At 56.1% G+C, this 18,270-nt stretch overlaps 2 protein-coding genes across 2 annotated transcripts in view; one reads left to right on the plus strand and one right to left on the minus strand.

The window, feature by feature from the left end:
- EFL1 (elongation factor like GTPase 1) overlaps positions 1-6,738 on the minus strand; it is a 55,258-nt gene extending 48,520 nt beyond the window's left edge. The window contains exons 1-7 of the mRNA XM_045825039.1: positions 6,610-6,738; positions 5,867-5,977; positions 5,064-5,131; positions 3,809-3,893; positions 3,010-3,143; positions 1,624-1,761; positions 45-259 (exon numbers count right to left, since the gene is read on the minus strand). Coding sequence (XP_045680995.1) covers positions 45-259; positions 1,624-1,761; positions 3,010-3,143; positions 3,809-3,893; positions 5,064-5,131; positions 5,867-5,957 — 731 coding nt within the window. The 5' untranslated portion in view covers positions 5,958-5,977; positions 6,610-6,738. The remainder of the gene's footprint in view (positions 1-44; positions 260-1,623; positions 1,762-3,009; positions 3,144-3,808; positions 3,894-5,063; positions 5,132-5,866; positions 5,978-6,609) is intronic.
- A 61-nt stretch (positions 6,739-6,799) lies between these two features.
- SAXO2 (stabilizer of axonemal microtubules 2) lies at positions 6,800-16,898 on the plus strand. The gene is made up of 4 exons (XM_045824727.1): positions 6,800-6,932; positions 9,737-9,916; positions 13,523-13,725; positions 15,925-16,898. Exons 1-4 carry the CDS (start codon positions 6,895-6,897, stop codon positions 16,896-16,898), a joined length of 1,395 nt encoding a protein of 464 aa, XP_045680683.1. The 5' UTR covers positions 6,800-6,894.
- Positions 16,899-18,270: the final 1,372 nt, after the last annotated feature.

The following is an 18,270-nucleotide window of genomic DNA, read 5'->3' on the forward strand; positions in this document are numbered from 1 at the left end:
CGCTGCCCGCCCGCCCCCCCCCCGGGGGATGTGGACAGACCCACCCGAAGCCCCAGCCGTCGATGGCGCTGGCGAAGACCACGTTGCCCTGCTCAGGGGCGAAGTAGAGGTGCGAGTCGTCCGTGTGCTCCAGGCCCGCGCTCCAGTCGTACACCAGCTCGCCCGCGTCGGCCCGGGGGCTGCCCCGGGGCTCGCTCCCTCTCTCTGCTCTCTCCTCCAGGACTCTGGAGGTGAAGAGCGTCCCCGTCAGCGCGTTGACCTGGGAGCGAGGGGGAGACGGCAGGAGGTCACTCGGACGCTCGGTGCGCCCCCCGCGGCAGGAGACCCTGCGAGAGCGCTCGCTGAGCCTGGACCCGCCCGTCGGTTGGCCTGGGCGAGGACTAGGGTGACACCGACAACAGGAAACGCCCTGCAGGCCACCAGCCCTTCTTTCTAAACCCAGCAGACGGAAAGGCAAGGCTCTGGAAGGTCACTTTGGGGATCACTATTTTAATGCAAACACTAATGTGCGGTACCTTTAACTTGTGTTCCGGGACTGAGGCCGGGCATCACTGGAATCTGTGGTTTTCCACCCCCCGGTCCCACTCTGCGGCTTGGTCACCCCCCGGCCCTCTCTCACGCCGGCTCCCTGAACTCCCACCGCTCTCTCCAGACCCTTCCCAACTCCAACCCCCAGCCCCTGCCCCTGGTTTCCCACCTTGGAGAGAAAACGGAGCTTGCTGCGCAGACACCCTGCCGGCCCCACGGGCCCTGCTCTTCCTTGGCGGGCGGGGGGGTCTCACTTGTGCCGTCCCCATCCGTCTGTCCGTCCCCTCGGGGACCCAGGCCCGCCGACCTGCTCCTGTCCCCGCTCTGCCCTCGCTGCCCCTCCCTTCAGCACAGTCTTGCGTCAGCCTCAGCATTGGCGCCCCGTCGTCACGAAGGAGAAGGTCAGCCCCCTCCGCACAGCGTGTGGGGGTCACACAGTCGAAGCCTGCCGACCCCCCCACTCCCGCCGCCAGCACCGTGCAGCACGGCCTCACTCCTCAGCGGGAGCGCACGGCCCGCGGCCTCCGAACAGGACACGGCAGGACGCTCTCCCGTGCCCGCGTGGCTGTGCGTCTCACCCCTTCGTCTCAAACATCTCTGCCTCACGGGCACCACCCTCCTTTAATCTCAAGGCTTCTGGCATGAGACATCTCCGAACCCCCCCTTCCCTGCGGACCGGAGCTGGGTGGGGCGGCCCTCCCCTGTGCTTGCCCATCATATCTAAGTGTTTGCTGCATAAAACGAAGAAACACTAAGCTCAAGTTTCATCTCAAGACAGCCCATAAAAATCCAAAGAGCTTCCTAATGTCGCTTCCCGTTGGAACCAAACCACCCGCCTTTAAACAGGACAGGACAAAAACCCGTCACCCGAGCTTTGTGCTCGAGGACGACGCTTCCGAAGGAGGGGGCTCCCGAGAGGACGCGTGTCCGGTGGCCTCTGCTGTGCTGCGACAATCCCAGAGCACAGGAGCCTTAAGGGGACAAGTTCTACACAGGTGAGCTCCCGTCGCGATGCTTCACACGCAACCTAGCAGCCTCCTTACAGCTCTTCTTGGAACCCTGGTTTCTGAAATGCCGAAGTGAAGAATGACATACCTGTTCCAAAATGTTCTTGAGGTGCGAGTAGGCCTCCTGCGGGGTGAACTTCAGCTCCACGATCAGGCGGTCTATCTTGTTAATCACTAAGACCGGGCGGATGTTCTCGAGCCACGCCTGTCGCAGAACTGCCTGGGTCTGGTCAAAGCAGGAAGGAAAACACAAAACTCACGACTGGAAGTAATCACGGCACATTTAAACATCCTGACCCATGACCAGCCCCTCCCCACACCCCTTCGCCGCAGCGCAGGCGGTGCCAGTCAGACAAAGGCACTACCCGCCGACAAAGAACTACAGGCTACCAGGCGTCCTTGCCTTCGTGGGACTCATTTAAGAAAGATAAATCAAACTGTGCAAAAGACAGTGATGAGCTTGGTGGGATTACACACACACACACACACACACACACACACACACACAGGGTTTGCTGAATGAATGTAAAACAGACACTAACGCTGCCGACACACAGGTGCCAAGACAGAGCATTCCCCCAGGATCGCTCAGGACACCTCGCCAACCACCCCCCGCCTCCGCGCACCGGTCACCACTCTGCTGCTCCATGGCCAGGTGTGCGCACCGCACTGACCGTGTCCGGACACCTGAGACCCAGGGTAGAGACTAAGGCTGCGCTTCTCAAGCAGAAAGACCTCTGCCCTTGGGGGAGACCCGAGGGGAAGCTACAGCGTAATCACGGCACATCTTCTTAGAGTTATCAACTTTCCTCCATTTGAGTTATTTAAACCTTTTATTCTTTCTATAAAATGTAGGTAAACTTTAAAAAACAAGGGTACATTAAGAAACAGAATATAAGATGACAACGTTTTTAAGATAAAACATTAAGGTTTGAAGAAAAAATCATCAAAAGTGAGCTGAGAGAGCCACTCTGCACTCCACGCCCACCAGAGCTGAAGGTCCACCCTGGCCTTAGGGGGGACCCCCTCCAGCGCTGAAGGAGGAGAGGAGAGCCCTGGATTAAGGTGGGGGGGGGGGGATGTGCGCAGGTGGGCGGAGGCATCGGGGGAGAACGAGCTCAGGACTCGCTCTCAGCACCCTCTCCCGTTCAGAAACCGTTCCCACTGGGGCAGAACCACCCCGTCGTCCCAGAATTCAACGCTCCCACTTCTGCTGGCCCTTCTACAGGAGGATTCCAAGACACTTCACGTTCCTCAAGTTGAAGCAAGCCATCCTCCCTAAAATCCCTTCAGACCTCGGGTGCCGTAACTCCATCTCAGACTGGCACGGCGTCCAGTGTGAAGCGTGAAACCAGCTTCCTGGTGGTCGGTGGAATGTCCGCGAGCACGGAGTTACCAGCGGTCAGCTCCCCCCTCACCCCCCCTCCCCGAACCAGTGAGGCAGCTTCACGGCGCGGCCCACAGACCCCCCTACCTGTGGACAGACTCCCTCCACGGCGTCCACCACGATGATGCACCCGTCGCAAATGCGGACGGCCGTCGACACCTCAGAGGAGAAGTCCACGTGCCCCGGGGAGTCTATCAGGTTGATCAGGTACTCCTCGCTCCCTGCGTGGGGTGTGAGGGGGCACCCGTCAGCTGCGCGGGCGTGCAGTAAACACCCCTCCTCGGGCACCGCGGAATCGGAGTGTTTCTGAGAAACGGCTGCAAGCCGGAGACGGCCGAGGCTCAATCGGCTGCTGCCATCCCGGCGTGGGACTCCCCTGACAGAACTGCTGACTCCAAACAGCACCTGCACAGCGTGTCTGAAGACTCGATTCTCTACCTGCCCCCACCTACGAAGAGCCTCCTGGGAGCCAGGCACCGCGCTGAGGAAGCCCTTTCTACGTGCCACTCACACCTCGCTGGATCCCCACAACACCCCTGCTGGAGAAACGTGCGTTCCTGACCTCCTCCTCCTCCACACCAGGGGGGTGAGGCTGGAAGAAGCCAGGGCCCGGGAGGGCAGGCTGCTCCAACAGGCCGCAACAGGAGGGGCCTGGGTAGAAGGGGGTGGGGACCCAGAGGTCCCCCTAAAACCCACCCAGAGGTCCCCAGTTACGTCCAAGTCTGCACAGACTGACTCTCTCCGACGACAAATCACCTGGAGAGGCCAGAATGCAATTCACGGAATATAAAGCAAAGACGCCGAGGCATGCAATTCACGCGGGAAACGGAAGGAGGAGGACACGGAAGATCCGCACGATTTTTCTTTGAAAGACAGCTGGACCTACCTTCCGCATAATGCAGTGAGATGGCGCTGGATTTCATGGTGATGCCGCGGACCTGCTCGTCCTCCCTGCTGTCCATGTACCGCAACTGCGGGGACGCAACACACGCCCCTTACCTCCCCGTGAGCGCAAGTGGGCTTCAGGGGGTGAGGGGGCTGGAGAGTGCAGGTTGTCACGGGGAAGAGGGAGACAAACTCCAACACATCACCGACCACCTTCCGAATGTGTTCAAACACCTCCCCCACCACCCCCCAAAAGTCGCTCATTCAGATTCCAGCTGGGAACGACGGGCACTCCACGCACAACTCACAGAAGGCAGTTTTGGGGGGATTTCCTTCCGTTCGTCAAGAACACAGCCCTTCTTTCCCTCCTCACAGGCCCTCTAACGAAGGCTGAACAGAGACTCAAACCGTTCTCTAGAAGCAAGGGAAGCCTTTGCTCCTTTCCCCAAATGAGACTTTAAACACTTTTTTTTTTTTTTTTAAGAACGATAGGGTAGGAGATATTTCGAACACTGCCCTTTAGCCGACGGCTTTCATAAAGTGTTAACGCCCTCAGGTAAGGACTTATGGGGGCATCAGTGCAGAGGGCGGCCGTGCCTGACCGGAGAACCCTCCTGCTGCAGCCCCTCGGCCCCAAGCACCGCACTGACCGGCCTCTGCAGAACAGGCGGCTCCCTGCCCCGCCCCCTTCTCCGTCGAACTTGTGCAGCTTCCTAACGTTTATGTTTAGTCATTTCTTCCACTCAAAACCCGTGAGAGTAACTCACTGTCGCGGGACTGCGTGAAGGGGAGGCCCGTCTCCAGTTTTGTGCTGCAAGGGAGTCATCCCGGGGCCGCTCAGAGCACAGCCGGAATCGAAGACGCCTTCGCTGATTTTCACTGCGACGCCCAGGAGCCTCCCTCCCTCTGGCACCTGGCTTCGCCTCCAAGGTCCCTGCTAACCTGGCCCGTCCTCTCCGCCCGTGCGTGCTCTCGCCCCTCGGGGCACACGCAAACCTTCCGCTCCAAGCCAGCACGACTCCCAAGCCAGCCTTCTCCCACTTCGTCCGCCTTGTCTTCCCCGCCTGCTCCTCCAGCCACCCAACTGCCCCACCTGCGCAGACTCTCCTCCTCCGAGAAAACTCCCCCGGCGGGGCCAGGACGGCCCCTGACTCGCTGCACGCAGAGGGCCTCCGAGAACACAGCGGGGGGCTGGCTCACCGCGTGGCAGAGCGCCGACACTCCCTTACAAGCCTTCACCCGACGTCGCGACGTACCTTGCCCGCCAGGCGGCTGGAGATGATTCCATTGCTGGATATGAGGCAGTCCGCCAGGGTGGTTTTCCCTGTTAAAGTAACAGCATTGATGCCACGTCTGCAGATCCGACATCTGACCGTAAGCGCTGGTTCCCGTGCACGTGTGCTGAGCGCAGCGAGACACGGGGGCACCGTGAAGGGCGACTCCAGTGTGGGACTGCACACCCGCTGGAAGGACCCCACATCCCGGCCCCGAGGACCCGGCTGCAGCCCCGGCAGATCGCATCCGTCCGCCCGGAAAGTGGCCGGGCGACCTGTTTCCCAGCACAGAACTGTCTGCGTTGAGGCATAACTTACACGCAGTAAAATGCACAGACCCTCAGACTCCTTTTAAGCGACGAGACAAAGCACCACGCACACCAAAATGTGTCTGCCGAACAGCTTTTCCGTCGTCACTAAAACCTGCGCTACTCGGCTTTACCCGAGTTTCTATCGTCACTATTCCGTCAATCGCCCAGGATCGTTCACAGCGACAATGGCTAGGGAGGTAAGCCCTCCACCGCTCAAAATGACAAAACGTGGCCCAGAGATCTTTTTTTTTTGGTCCCCTCTGCTCAGTGCAGCGGGTCAAGGCTGCCGACTCCCCACGTTACAAAGGCGTCTCAAGCATCCTTCCCACTTGAACACTGGAAGTCCTCCCCACGCGTTCGGAGGGAGTCAGACTCGCTTCGCCGCCCGGCGTCCCTCCCCCCGCTGACACCCTCGGGAGACGCACGCAGCCCCTTAATTACGGACAGCAAGGCGTTTACAAAGGGTTTTCTCACCGTGGTCAACGTGAGCCAACACGCAGATATTTCTGATGTTGGCTGTGTTTTTCTGGAGCTGAACCATCTTATCCAAGCTGTTGAGCACCATGGTCACCGATTTTCCTGAGACTGGACATTAAAAAGCAGTCACACGCGGCACCTGGGCTGAAGGGCGGGGCATTCAAGTCATTTTTTTTTTTTAAACGCCGGGAGCTGACAGGACTGCTCGGGCGCCTCAGACTGGGCAGGGACGGCCGATCCCGGAAGGGCGACACCCCCGGGGCCCACGCCCAAACGGAGCAGAAACGCGAGCCCCGGATCGCGACGGCGCCCCGGGAGTCGGGTCCCCGCCCCGGAGGGCGCGGCGATGGGTCACGCGGCTCCGGGAGCCGGGTGCGCCGAGGTGACCCCGGGGGCCGTGCTCCCGAGAGGGGGCTCGCCGACGTCCCTCCCGCCCGCCTCCCGCCCCCCTCGCGCGCTTCCCGAGGTGCAGTCCCCGGCTCAGGAGCGCCCGCCGAGTCTGAGGAAAGTTTGGGGCCACGTGCTTGCGAACCCCGCGCGGCACTGGGGTCTTCCACTCCCCCCCCGCGCTCCCCAAGGCACACCTCAACGCCACACACCCCGCACCTCAGTCCCCGGGTCTCCGGTCCACTCGACAGCGGCTCGTCCCCGCCCCGCCCGCCCGCCGCGGCTCCCCAGGTCCCCACCCCGCCGCGAGCTGACCCGCCAGGTCGCCGAAGCCCCGCGCTGCCCGCACTCACGCGCCCGGCCGCCCGTCGCCCCTCTCAGACACCCGGCCCGGCTGCACGCGGCGCGTGTCGCAGGTGTTCACAGCTCCGCGCTGGTAGTGAACGCCGGCGCGCGGGGAGGGGCGGGGCTGGGGACGCACGACCTCTGACCCGTGCGTGCGAACGCCACCGGAAGCTGGCGCCGCGTCCGTCTCCCGGGAGGCCGCGTTGCCTTGACGACGGCTGACGCGTTGGCCCTAACTAGGGAAGCTGCTGAGTTCTGGAGAGCCGCAGAGTGGACCCTGCAGGCGGGAGAGTATGAAGAGCCGGTGCCTGTGTCAGATCTGCACTTGCGGGTGAGGCGCGGCCGCGGGGGGACTGGAGGCGGCGGCCGGAGCCTCGGGTGGTCCCCGAGAGGGCAGGGGACGCGGCCCAGCTCGCTCGGCACCGGGCACCGCCGACTGCTGTTATATGCGTTTCTGCTGCGTAGGCTCCCAGTCCAGGGTGCACACTGACCTGCCATCCGGCGGGGCGGGTAGATGTGAAGGTGTGGCTGGATTTAAGGCCGGTAAAGTAGTGCGATCGGATCCGACCGGGAGACTGAATGCCCCACAGTTTGTTTGTTTGTTTTAAGGAAGGAAAGGTCGAGAAAAAGGATACAACAGAATGTACAGTCCCTGAGTTTTAAACTCGTATTACGCTTCTTTCCATCTCCAGCTTTCTGTCCCAGTCTTACCCCATCCTGTTCCCACCCAGGCAGGGCTCCTTTGGGATCTGAGTGGCAGGAAAGGTAATAGTCGCCACCGTGACACCCAGGATTGGTTTGTGAGTCCTTAGCAACCTCCTAACCCTGTCGACAGTCTTCCTCTTCAGCTTCCTTGTTGACCCAGGGATTAGATCAATCTCGGTGAAATAAACACCATGAACGTGTCACTCCCTTCCTAATCCCCTCCAAAGGAGAATCACTGTGTGTTGATGGAAAGCAGTCCTCCTTGTAGTTTTACAATAAACGTTGTTTTTAATTAATAAGTAGATGCGCATTACAAGATAACTTAACACTTGGGGCATGAATCCAAAAGATGTGATGTGCAAAAATTGCTCCCATTTTTTTCTTATGTTTTTATCCAACCCAACACCCTTTCCCGTGCAGCCGTCAGGAACCTCTGTCTGCAGGGCTGTGGAGGTTGGCCCTTCTTCCAGCAGGGCACGGGCCAGGGAGCCGAGGCACTGCCAGTGTCAGCGTCCCCTCCGGACTGTGAACACTGGCCAGGTTCCCAGTGAACTGCTCTTCCCATGATCCTTCAGGAGTGGTGCCACCCTCGCTTTCAGGTTTATGTTTGAGGCACAAGGATCTTTGGCAACGCTGGGAGCCATGACTGTAGGTCCCTTTTAGCCATCTGGCCGCCTCCTGGGCCACTGATACCCAGTCCTGTGAAGATCACCCACTTTCCTACGAACCCCTCCCTCTCCTCCTTTCACCTTCCTCCTGTCGTTTTTGGGGGAGTCTTTTCCTCTTTTTTTTTTCAGTCCAAGACCATCTCTTTCCCCTTGGGAACCTAGGAAACACTATCTTTCAGCTCTAGAGAGATACCTGTTTTCATCTCTTCCATGGATTGTTTTTTTAAAAGACAGAAAAACGTGCTGAGTTCAGGCAGCTTCTATTCACGGCACCCTTCTGGAAGAATGCTTCCTTAAGGAATTTAAATTGAGTGTCCAGGGACAGTTAACACTCCAAACTGCGGACACCTACCATGAAAAAAGAGGACCCAGTAAAACAGATGGCACAATAGGCTGAAAATCGTGAGTGCACGTGAAATGCAAAAGATATGAGAGGAATTAAAGGTCATAGAAACTTCAGGAAAATGAAAAGCTACATGGTTCAAACATGAAATAAAGTTTAGACTGACTTTTAAGCATTAAAAATTGACAGTGTGAAAGAAAAGAATTTAATCTCGAAGCTAGGAACCGTGGACTCTGAAGGCTCTCAGGGTCGTGGTGTCGAACCCACGGAGCAGACAAAGCTCCCCCTGCACTCGCTGGTGGCCTGCCTTCACACAACATATCCCAGGCGCCGTAGTGCAACCACGGTGTACTAGGTTTACAACTTTCCGAAAAATGTTTTTGTCCTGATTATGAAATAAATAACATGAGGCATAGTATAAAAATCCAAGTAAAAAAAATCTGTAATATAGTGAAAATCCCTCCTAATCCTGTCCCCCGCACATAACAAATATGCTTTAAGGCTTTTTTTTACCTCCACACTCTTTAAAAAGAGAGAGCGAGAGAGCGTAGTGTACGTACCAGTCCACCACCTGCTTTTTCATTGTTTACCACCTCCCCACCTTCCAGCAGTTGTAAAGATCAACCTCATCCTCGTTCGCAGCTGCACGCTGGTAGCATGTGTTGGTCAGGGTTCTCAGGGATGGGCACTGTAATCTACTCTGGCTAGTTCAGGCAAAAAGGAATCTGTTAAGGAGTAGATGCAGCCCACAGAATTGTCGGGAGAACCAAAGAAACAGTTTCCGACCTAAGCTTGCAGGAAAAATTTCCCAAAAATCGTGCTGCAAAACTGAGCTGCCAAGGGAGCCCCTGGCTCTGCCCCAGCCAGGAAACTGCCTCAGAGCCACCCACCAGTGCCACGGTCAGGGAGCTGCCACAGCAGGGAGCCCCCCTGCACACCAGGATGCTCACTGCCCACTGCTGGCTGCACACTCTCTGTGCCTCGAGCCTTTCATGCGAGCAGACAGATGTCTCCAGGGCGCTCTCTGCAGGTCAGAGCCCCATGGGAGCCTGTCCATCTGGCAGGGGAGACCTGCACTGTGGAGCCAGCCTGCAGGGGGCCGGGGGAATTCGAGTGTTAGCTTTTCAGCGGCTGTAGTAGAAGATGCACCAAACTGCTGTCAGAGGGAAGCCAGGGTTTCCACCACATGAGGACACACCGTAACTTAGTCACTGTGTCCGTGGACACCACTGCAGAGAAAATAGAGAATGGGAGGATGGTCTTGGTTTTTTTTTTGTTTTGTTTTGTTTTGTTTTTGGTAAAGCTGCTCTTAAACTTAGAGATGCTGAGTGTATTGAAGGTCTCTGATTGCAATGTAATTATCATGCAGAATGTTTCCGAAAGTGAAAATAACCTTTCAGCTTATTTCTGTTTGCACAGGCGACATCGTTGTCCACACGAGACCACAAGGATTTATGAGAAGTCTGGCGTGTACTGCCCAACCACTGAATATTCGGAAAAGTACCCTACCTATGGCAGTGTTCTTCCAGCTCAGAGTCTTAAACCCAAGCAAGGATTTCAAGCATACCGTGGTAAAATGGAAGGAATGACGACATTTAAGTAAATATTGAGAAACTACTTGCTTTACTTTTCCCCCAACTCTTCTGCTCTGAATAAAGTTCTTTAACTCTTTAAATTGAACTCTTTCATGGATTTAAGTTGAACTAACCTAAGAAGCAAGAAACCAGTTGAGTCATGACTTGAGAAAAACAGAATAATGAGAATTAAGTTTGAATAACAGTGAAAAGGGAAATGAAGTGTTCTATTGATATTGTTTTACCTGCTAAAATCTCTTGTATTTACCTGTTTTCTCCTGTCAGCACGACCGGGGAAAGGCAGGAGATTCCTGTGTCTCCTCTGCTCTCTGCCTCGCTGAGTTGTTTCCACACTTTAGCCAAGATGAGCTTCTAACATGCAAATCGAATCCTTTTGCTTCACTGCTTAAAACACTCTTATACTTTCCCATTGTATTTATTCCTTTATTATTATTATTTTTTAGAAAAATCAAATGCTTTTTTTTTTCAAGTTGCAACCTCTCAATCTCAACGCAGTCACCACTCAGGAAAGCCTGTGACACCCGCCCCGTTTTCAGCTGGTGAAAGTCCCGTGTCCGCTCCCAAAGCGCATTTCTGTTACTCGCCATTGGGTCAGCCTCCGAGCTCCCTGAAAGCAGGAGCTACGTCCAGTCTCATCTCCACAGGCTGGGTCCAGAGCACTAGTCCAGTACCTACCCGCACAGACTAGGCACTCCATTATTTATTCAGCGGGTAATAAAACAACAACAACAACAACAAAACTCCTCCTAAGCCTAAACTTGCCATTTGGACCTAGCTTTTTTTAATCTCTTTGTACATTTGCCAACACTGTGGGTCCCTTCTTTCCTTCACCCCGTTACTGCGCACACTAGATTCCAGGCCCCGTCTCCGACATTAAGTAAAAGGCACCAGTAAGAGGTTCCTGCTTACCAGGAGCTCACGCTGGAGCGTTCTCTAATTTAGGGTTGAAACACATGCTCTACAGCGACTTCCACTTGTACCGTTATCCACTCTCATGTCGCTTCCAGCAGAGCTCATTCTGGGCGATGGCGGAGTGGGCGGGACAGCTGCCCCACAGCGTGGCTCTGGACTCGGCCCAGGTTTCAGGACGCGTCAGATGAACAACAGCGCACTGACCCTTGGCCACTTCTCTCTAGAAAGCTGCTCTGGGTCTGGAGGTGCTCTTTCTAACAGTTACCTGGCTTGACTAGAGAGACTCGGACTTCTAAGCTTCCTCTGTCCTCTCCCTGTCCTTCCAACTCCCCGTCTGTGTTTTAGCCCGTTGCCCCCTAGCTGGCATTCGGGAAGAGCCAAGAACAACTCACACGTCTGGAGAGGCAGAGGTATGTGACTCCTACTACTATTCACCCGCCGAATAACGTTTCCGAAGCGCCAGGCGTGATGCTGGGCACCGGGGACACGGGAACGAGCAAAAACAAAACGGTCACGAGCTCGCTGTGCTCTCAGAGCCCGCGTCCAGTGACGCTGGCCTTCAGACGCATCCCTCAAAATAAGTGCAAGAGGGCAACAATGGTAAAAATCTACGGAGGGATAGCACGGGGTCACTTAAGAGCCAGAATAAAAGAGGGTTGACTTTGTGAGGAAAATGCAAAGAATGAGCTAATGCATCAAGGACGAGAGACAATGAACTGGATTAAGTGCAGGAGGAAGTGCATCCGGGGCAGAGTGCAGCAGGAGGGGCCTGGAAGGAAGGACGAGGGTGCGGGCAGCCGGAGCAGCCAGAGCAAGGGGGGCCACGAGGGCCTTTCTTTTGTTTGTGTGTGTGGGGGGGGGTGGTTGAGGGGACATAAGGGGGTTAAGAAAAGAGACTGGGGAGATGAGAGCGAGGATGACCTGCCCACGATTACTTGGGAGAGGATGAGTGTGGGTGCAGGGTGAGAAAGGCCTGGGGAGAAGACCAGAGTGGGCGCAGGCGCGTGAGTGTGGGAAGCCACCGAACTGATGGTCTGGACGAGCTGTGATGAAAGCTTGCAGTGAGTGGTGTGGCCGTGGGGAGACGCTCAGGAGGCAGCACTTGACCGGAGCTGACGGTGAACCAGAGGCAGGAAGGGAGGGAGGCGTGCAGGGCAAGTCCGAGGTTTCTGGCCGTGCAGGTGAGGACAGACAACGCATTCACTAGCCCGGGGAACAGGCCGAAGGACCGCGTCTGTCGGGGGAAAATAGTGAGTTTGACGAGGGGCGTATTGACTTTGGAGATGCCACTGACTAATCAGGAGACCAGCATTGGGAATGCCGGCCTGGAGCTCAGAGACCAGGTCTGAGCTGAGGCAGAAATCTGAGTCGTGTCCATACAGGTGATAAGGAGACTTGCCCTCAGGGGTGAACACGGGGCGAGAAGAGGAGAGAGGAGATGAGGACAGGACCTCCTGGGAACCGAGGGGGAGTGGGCAGCAAGGCCGGTCACTGCTCGAGGGGTCCAGGAAGGCAGGGACGGAACCTGCCTGAGGGAGGTGATCGCGCAGAAGTCTGCGAACCCCCGAGCCACAGTGGGGGGGGGGGCACGGTGCTGGGACCCAGGCTGCGGCGGTCTCCGGGGGAGGGAAACGGGGGCAGCAAGTCACACTGTGGAGAGGAGGAAGTGTTCCGTGAGTCTGGTTTGGTTTTCCGGAGCTTATGGACGTATAGAGAAAATGTTGATTCGTTCAGGATGGCGTGAACAAATCCTAAAGTGAGTGACGCAGTCAGTAGAGTCCAGAGGGGAAAAAAAAGCAACTCTGAAGTTGTGGCTCACACACTGCTCTGTGCACCAAGCTCTGTGTCCGTGCGTGTCTGTCCTTGAAACAGCCCCGTGCGGTAGATGATGTTACTGTCCTGTTTTTTTATCTACGAGGAAGCTGGGGCCCAGGCAGGTTGGCTAAGATGTCCAAGGCCATGCACCTCACGGATGACAGAGTCAGATTTGGGCCCCGGCAGTGTGATCGCTCAGACTGTGCCCCTCACACCCACCACCCACCCACCAGACGGCCTTGGCGTCCGCAGGCCCAGCTCTGCCTCCCACATGCGGTCGCACGAGGCCTGGTGGAGCCGCGTCACCCTGGGGTCCCCTCACGCCGGGGGCTTCGGGGGGGAATCCAAGGAGGAGTCAGACTCACGTCCACACTAGGAATGTGATTTCCGCCCAAAGGCCAGAGCTGACTATTTGTAGAAAAGCAGGGAGACTGCATGACTTCCATAAGGAAAAGGAGGCATGCCTCCGCAGTTAGCCAGAGTCTTTAAGGAGATGAGTAAGGGTTTGCACAAAGTGGACCCAGGGGACACATTTAAAATGTTTTCAAATTCATTATGTTTTTCACCTGAGATATCCTTCCAGGATTTGGAAAAAAATTAATTACAGAACGATTTTACTTATGTAATGTCTAGTTAACTAGGGATCCATTATAATGATGTCTTGAACACTAGGATTTTTTGACCTATTTATTCCTTGAGGTATTTAGTCACTGGATAGGACATGAAAGAATTGAATTATTTCTTTCAAAGAGTTTGTCACCTGTCACCATTTTAATAGCTCCTTAAACCTTTCCAGTACAAACCTAGAAAACTCCACTACTGCACTGAAATAATTACAGGTACAAGAACCTGTGAGGCTATGTTTGAAATGTATATGTTTCAGATCAGACTACCGTCCGTATGAAATAGCCCAACAGCCTCGCCACGCGCCGGAAGAATACACGCCCAAACAGGGGCAGATGGACCTGGACACCACCTACAAGCAGGATTTCAGTTCTCACAAGGTGCAGCCCGTGGCAATAGTCCGGCCTTTGGAGAGACCACAGGTTACGAAAGGGAAGTTGGACACTGTCCCAACCTATAAAGGTAACTTGCCATTTCAAAAAGGATGTGACCAAAGCCCTGGCTGGCGTAGCTCAGTGGATTGAGCGCGGGCTGCGAACCAAAGTGTCACAGGTTCGATTCCCAGTCAGGGCACATGCCTGGGTTGCAGGCCATGACCCTCAGCAACCGGACATTGATGTTTCTCTCTCTCTCTCTCCCCCTCCCTTCCCTCTCTAAAAATAAATAAATAAAATCTTAAAAAAAAAAAAAAAAGATGCGACCACACAGCTAGAACTCACTCCCAGCTGTGACGCCTAACACCGCATGGTCGTTTTGCCGCGTTGTCAAACTCGTCCTTGTGGCTCAGGGAAAAAAAATGTTTCTCTTTGGTCAAAATAATGTTGTAGCGTGAACAGAAGACCGTGTGCCTGACTGAGAGTTACGGGGCCTGGCTTCCTGTCCAGAGCCCAGCCGCTTGCTCAGTTTTCTCCAGCTCCGAACACGTAAAAACCGAGGCTGCCGTCGGACAAGCACTGTGCCACACCTGTCCCCTCATTCCCCCTGTCGTTGGTGCCGGTCCCTTCCTTCCGCCCCATGCACCAGGCAGACTAGCAACCATTTCAAAGCCAACAGGAGGGCAGATGCTAATTCAACCTTATCCATAATGATATTACAGGTCAGTGATCTAATCATGGTAATTAAAACGCAGAGATTGTCATAGTACGTGAAGAGAAAAAAAAAGAACCTACTGCGTGCTGTCTACATAAAACCCATGTTAATTACAAAGATACAGCTAGGTTAAAAATGAGAACGGAAAAACGTATACCGCACACACTCTAGTTAAAGAAAGCTGTAGGATGGACTGTATCAATATCAGAAAATGCAGCCTTCGGAACAAGTCACGTGACTGAGGATCAAGAGGGACGTTAGCTAAGGTCTCGGGGACCTGTTCTCTCTCTCACCAGAGCTAGGTTCCCAGAATGCACTTGACCCACCTCACCTTTCCCCGCCAGGCGGTCTCACAGCCCAGGGACTGCCGCCCTGGGCCCAGGGGCCCGCTGTCACCCAGACCCCAGGAGCTGGAGGTGGGGGTGACCACGTGGTCCCAAGCTTGGCCATCCTAGCAGAAAAGTCTTCTGGGCGAGGAACTGTTCTCTTCAAATGAGGTGAAATAATAAACAGTTACATATTGGCCTTTCCCATGAACTTGCTAGTGGGCTTCAGACTCTAACACTCTATCTTGTGTACCTTCTTTATACGTTAACTTCTGCTATTTAGAAATATATATGTTGGGGCGACGTCAACTCAGTTTCTCAGCTTTCTCGTCTCGCAACAGAAAACCCAAGCAGCCCTCCCCTGAAGGGTGAGCGCTTGAGCTTTCCACCCGGGGTGCAGGGCAGCAGCCAGACGTGGAAGGAAGGCGTCTGACGCTGAATCTCCCACTGAGCTCTTCCGTGTCACTTCCAGGTCGCACGTACAATTTCTAACACCCCCAAAGGCACTCGGCTCAGGCCCCTGGCCTCCAGCCGGCCCTGCATCTTTTGGGAATGCTGCGAAGTCCACTTCCTGAGGAGGGAAATGGAAACCAGTGATCTTCTGGGGACACCGCGAGGCACCCTGCATCTCTGCTCAGGGAGGCCTGCGGGGTTCCCGTTGCACAAAGGAGCTGGAATTCCCTCTTCCTCAGAGCAAGCAGCAACTCCCACCTCACCTTTCTTGGCTCACACAGCCGGGCCCTCACTCTTACGTTAATCCTAGATTTTCGGGTTCACTCTAGCACTTTATGAGTTAGAGCAAAAATCCCAACCAGCTCCTGGGAACACAAACAGATCTCCTGAACTGTCTCCACCCAACACACAACCATTTCAGCTTCAAAAACTATCAGCACTCAGACCCGGGAGCTCCTTTCCCTGGCGGTGCGATCGGACGAATCTAGAGGAGGGAAGTTACCTGTGTTAAAGGTGGGGGGGCCCAGCATAGGAAGAGCAGGTGGAAATGGACCCCAAAGAGCAGAGCTGATGGGAATCAGAGGAACTCCGTGCTGGACTGGTGTTCACATTTCTAAAGGGAATGGGCGGGAGTTTGGCCAGGAGAAAATCAGGTCATGATATTGACAAGATCGTGGTCTCCCTTGGTATTTAAAAATGTCCTCCCTCTCTCTCTCTCCCTCTCTCTCTCTCCCTCTTTCTCTCTCTCTCTCTCTCTGTGTGTGTGTGTGTGTGTGTGTGTGTGTGTTTCAAGATGATTACAGAGCTTGGGACATTCGGAGAAGTGAACTTAGCAAACCAGAACACACTTACTCTCCCCCTACTGTGAAATTTGGAAATTCCACTACGTTTCAGGACGACTACGTGGCCCAGGAGATGCAGCCCAGGCAAACCTTCAAACCCGTCTCTGCAGTCAAACCTCCCACAGCCCCCTTTCACGGCGACACGAGCCACCGCCTGGATTACGTGCCTTACCAGCTCGAGTCCAAGGCTGCGCAGCCCAGAGCAGCCCACAGGCCCCCCGACCAGCCCTTCGAGGACCTCACCACGCACCGATGTGCCTTCCAGGGTCTCCTTGGCGAGAGTGCAAAAACCTGCAGGCCCGCACACACCTGGGCGACCCCCAAGGCTCCGTTTGAGGGAAGCACCGAGTTCCGGGACAGTTTTCAGCCCTGGGAGATCCCAGCCCCAGGAGTCAGGAAGGAGCCGGAGTACGCGCCCCCCGCGGGCGCCATGCAGCTGCGCAGCACCAGCCAGCTGGACTTCGTGCCCCACCGGGCGGCCCGCGTCGCCCCCATCAGGCCCGCGTCCCACAGGAGAAATCAGAAGTGTCCTTTCCAAGGGAAAAGCACCACGCAGGAGGATTTCCCCGCGTGGGAAGGTTGTCGCCGGGGCCTCGTGAAGCAGCAGCAGCAGATTCGCCGCTCCTCCGGGAGGTTCGAGGGCGTGAGCACCTTCCGAGCTCACTACGTGCCGCACACGCTGGTCCCGACGGAGAGCTGTAAGCCCGTCCACGCCCCCTTGCGGAGTTCCCGCCCCTTCGATGACGTGACCGTGTACGCCACGGAGTACGCGCCCAAGAAACCGGAGGTCTGCCCCGCCAGCCGCGCGTCCCCGCCAGGCTACGTCTACGAACACACGGACGCCCGGGGCCACCGATTCTTCCGCAGCGTCACGCCCCCTGGTGGAGGCCTCCCAGCCGGCAAGTCCTGCGGGCAGCGAGGCTAGCGCGGGGGTTGTCGGCTTCCCAAGGGCAAAGGCCAGTTGTTTAGAGTAGAAAGAAGTTTCTGAGAGCGCAAAACCAAATTATCTTGAAATTTCTAATCAAGAAAATCAGAAATTGTCTCATAGGAAATCAGGATCTTAAAATCCATTTTGTGCTAACACGGTAAGCAAGCCCGTACTTTGAAACGCGCTTCTGAAAGCTGCACGGCGTGCGTCCCCATGGGAATCGATCTCTAACGCACGCTTTAGCAGCTCGTCTCCAACGGACCGTCGCGTACACTTGTGTTTACAATCACGGCGACTGCACGTGGCCGGTAGGCCGGCTCTCACCCTCTACGCACGGGAGGGCTGTCTGTACGACCACGGAAAACGGCGCGTGGACGCCTCTCCCAGGACAACTTCCTCGAGACGTCAAGGCATCCGCACAGCGCGGCGCACGGAGTCGCATTCCGGCGGCCGCTGCTCACGGAGTTCGCGGCGCCCCCGCAGTGTGACAAGGGGAGGCCCGGTCAGCGGGAGCTCAGAGGACCTCAGTTCAGGTTCTGACGACATCCGACTCTACCGGTGCCACCCCGGGCCAGCGACTCCTGTCCTTGAGCCCGCGTGTCTGCCTTTGGGGAGGGAGCAGGGTCTGCCCTGCCCATCCCCCTCCCCCCAGACTGCGCTGTGCGTCGGATCTCGGGAGACGTCGTGATGGGCGGGGCGGGGGGAGGGGGGTCAGAGTGCAGAACCAGGGGCTGCCCCGGAGCCACGTCCTCTCTCCTCCTGCCTGCTTTCTCCTCTTCCAAATTCGGCAGGTCCGGGCTCGGTCATCCTCTCCCGCCCCCCCGCGAGCACTGGGGGGCACCCGGATCTGCGTCGGGCCTGCGAGTGGTGTGACTTCTGAGATGCCTTCCCCTCCCCTCCGCAGCCTCACGGCCCCCCGGGAAGTCGTTATGGAGAACGCAGAGCACGGATGGGGGGGTGGGGGGTGCGGGGAGCGCGACAAAGTCGTGGAGACAGACAGTGTTTCCCGGCCGGAGACGGCACTCGCTGGAGTCACTTCAGGAATGACTGACAGCAAACCTTCAGGGTCACCTGGGGGGGGCGGGCGGGGTCCTGCACCTGATCGTCATGCCCAGAGTCACCGTTCGGAAGGACCCGGCTCAGCCTGAGGCCGGACCCCTGACCTCCTTGTCCTCGTGAAGTAGAAGGAACACACTGTGTCTGTCGGGGCTGAAAACCTCCTACTGAACCAAACTCTCATTGCGTGTTTTTTGGATAAATGATTACATCGTGGGGAAAAAGAATGTATCCTACAGTTTAGTCATTTGTAGCTTTAAACTTGTTTTAAATTATGTACTTAATTGAGAATAAGTGCACTTGGTTAAAATGT

This window comes from Phyllostomus hastatus, unplaced genomic scaffold (genome assembly GCF_019186645.2).
Source record: "Phyllostomus hastatus isolate PE091 unplaced genomic scaffold, TTU_PhHast_1.1 phas_scaffold_555, whole genome shotgun sequence".
NCBI lineage: Eukaryota > Metazoa > Chordata > Mammalia > Chiroptera > Phyllostomidae > Phyllostomus > Phyllostomus hastatus.

Excerpts from the sequence above, each read along its gene's own strand:
- SAXO2 (XM_045824727.1), top strand. The coding sequence starts at position 6,895 with ATGAAGAGCCGGTGCCTGTGTCAGATCTGCACTTGCGG. Across the intron at positions 6,933-9,736 it reads TGTCAGATCTGCACTTGCGG|GCGACATCGTTGTCCACACG; the intron begins GTGAGGCGCGGC and ends CTGTTTGCACAG. Across the intron at positions 9,917-13,522 it reads GAAGGAATGACGACATTTAA|ATCAGACTACCGTCCGTATG; the intron begins GTAAATATTGAG and ends TATATGTTTCAG.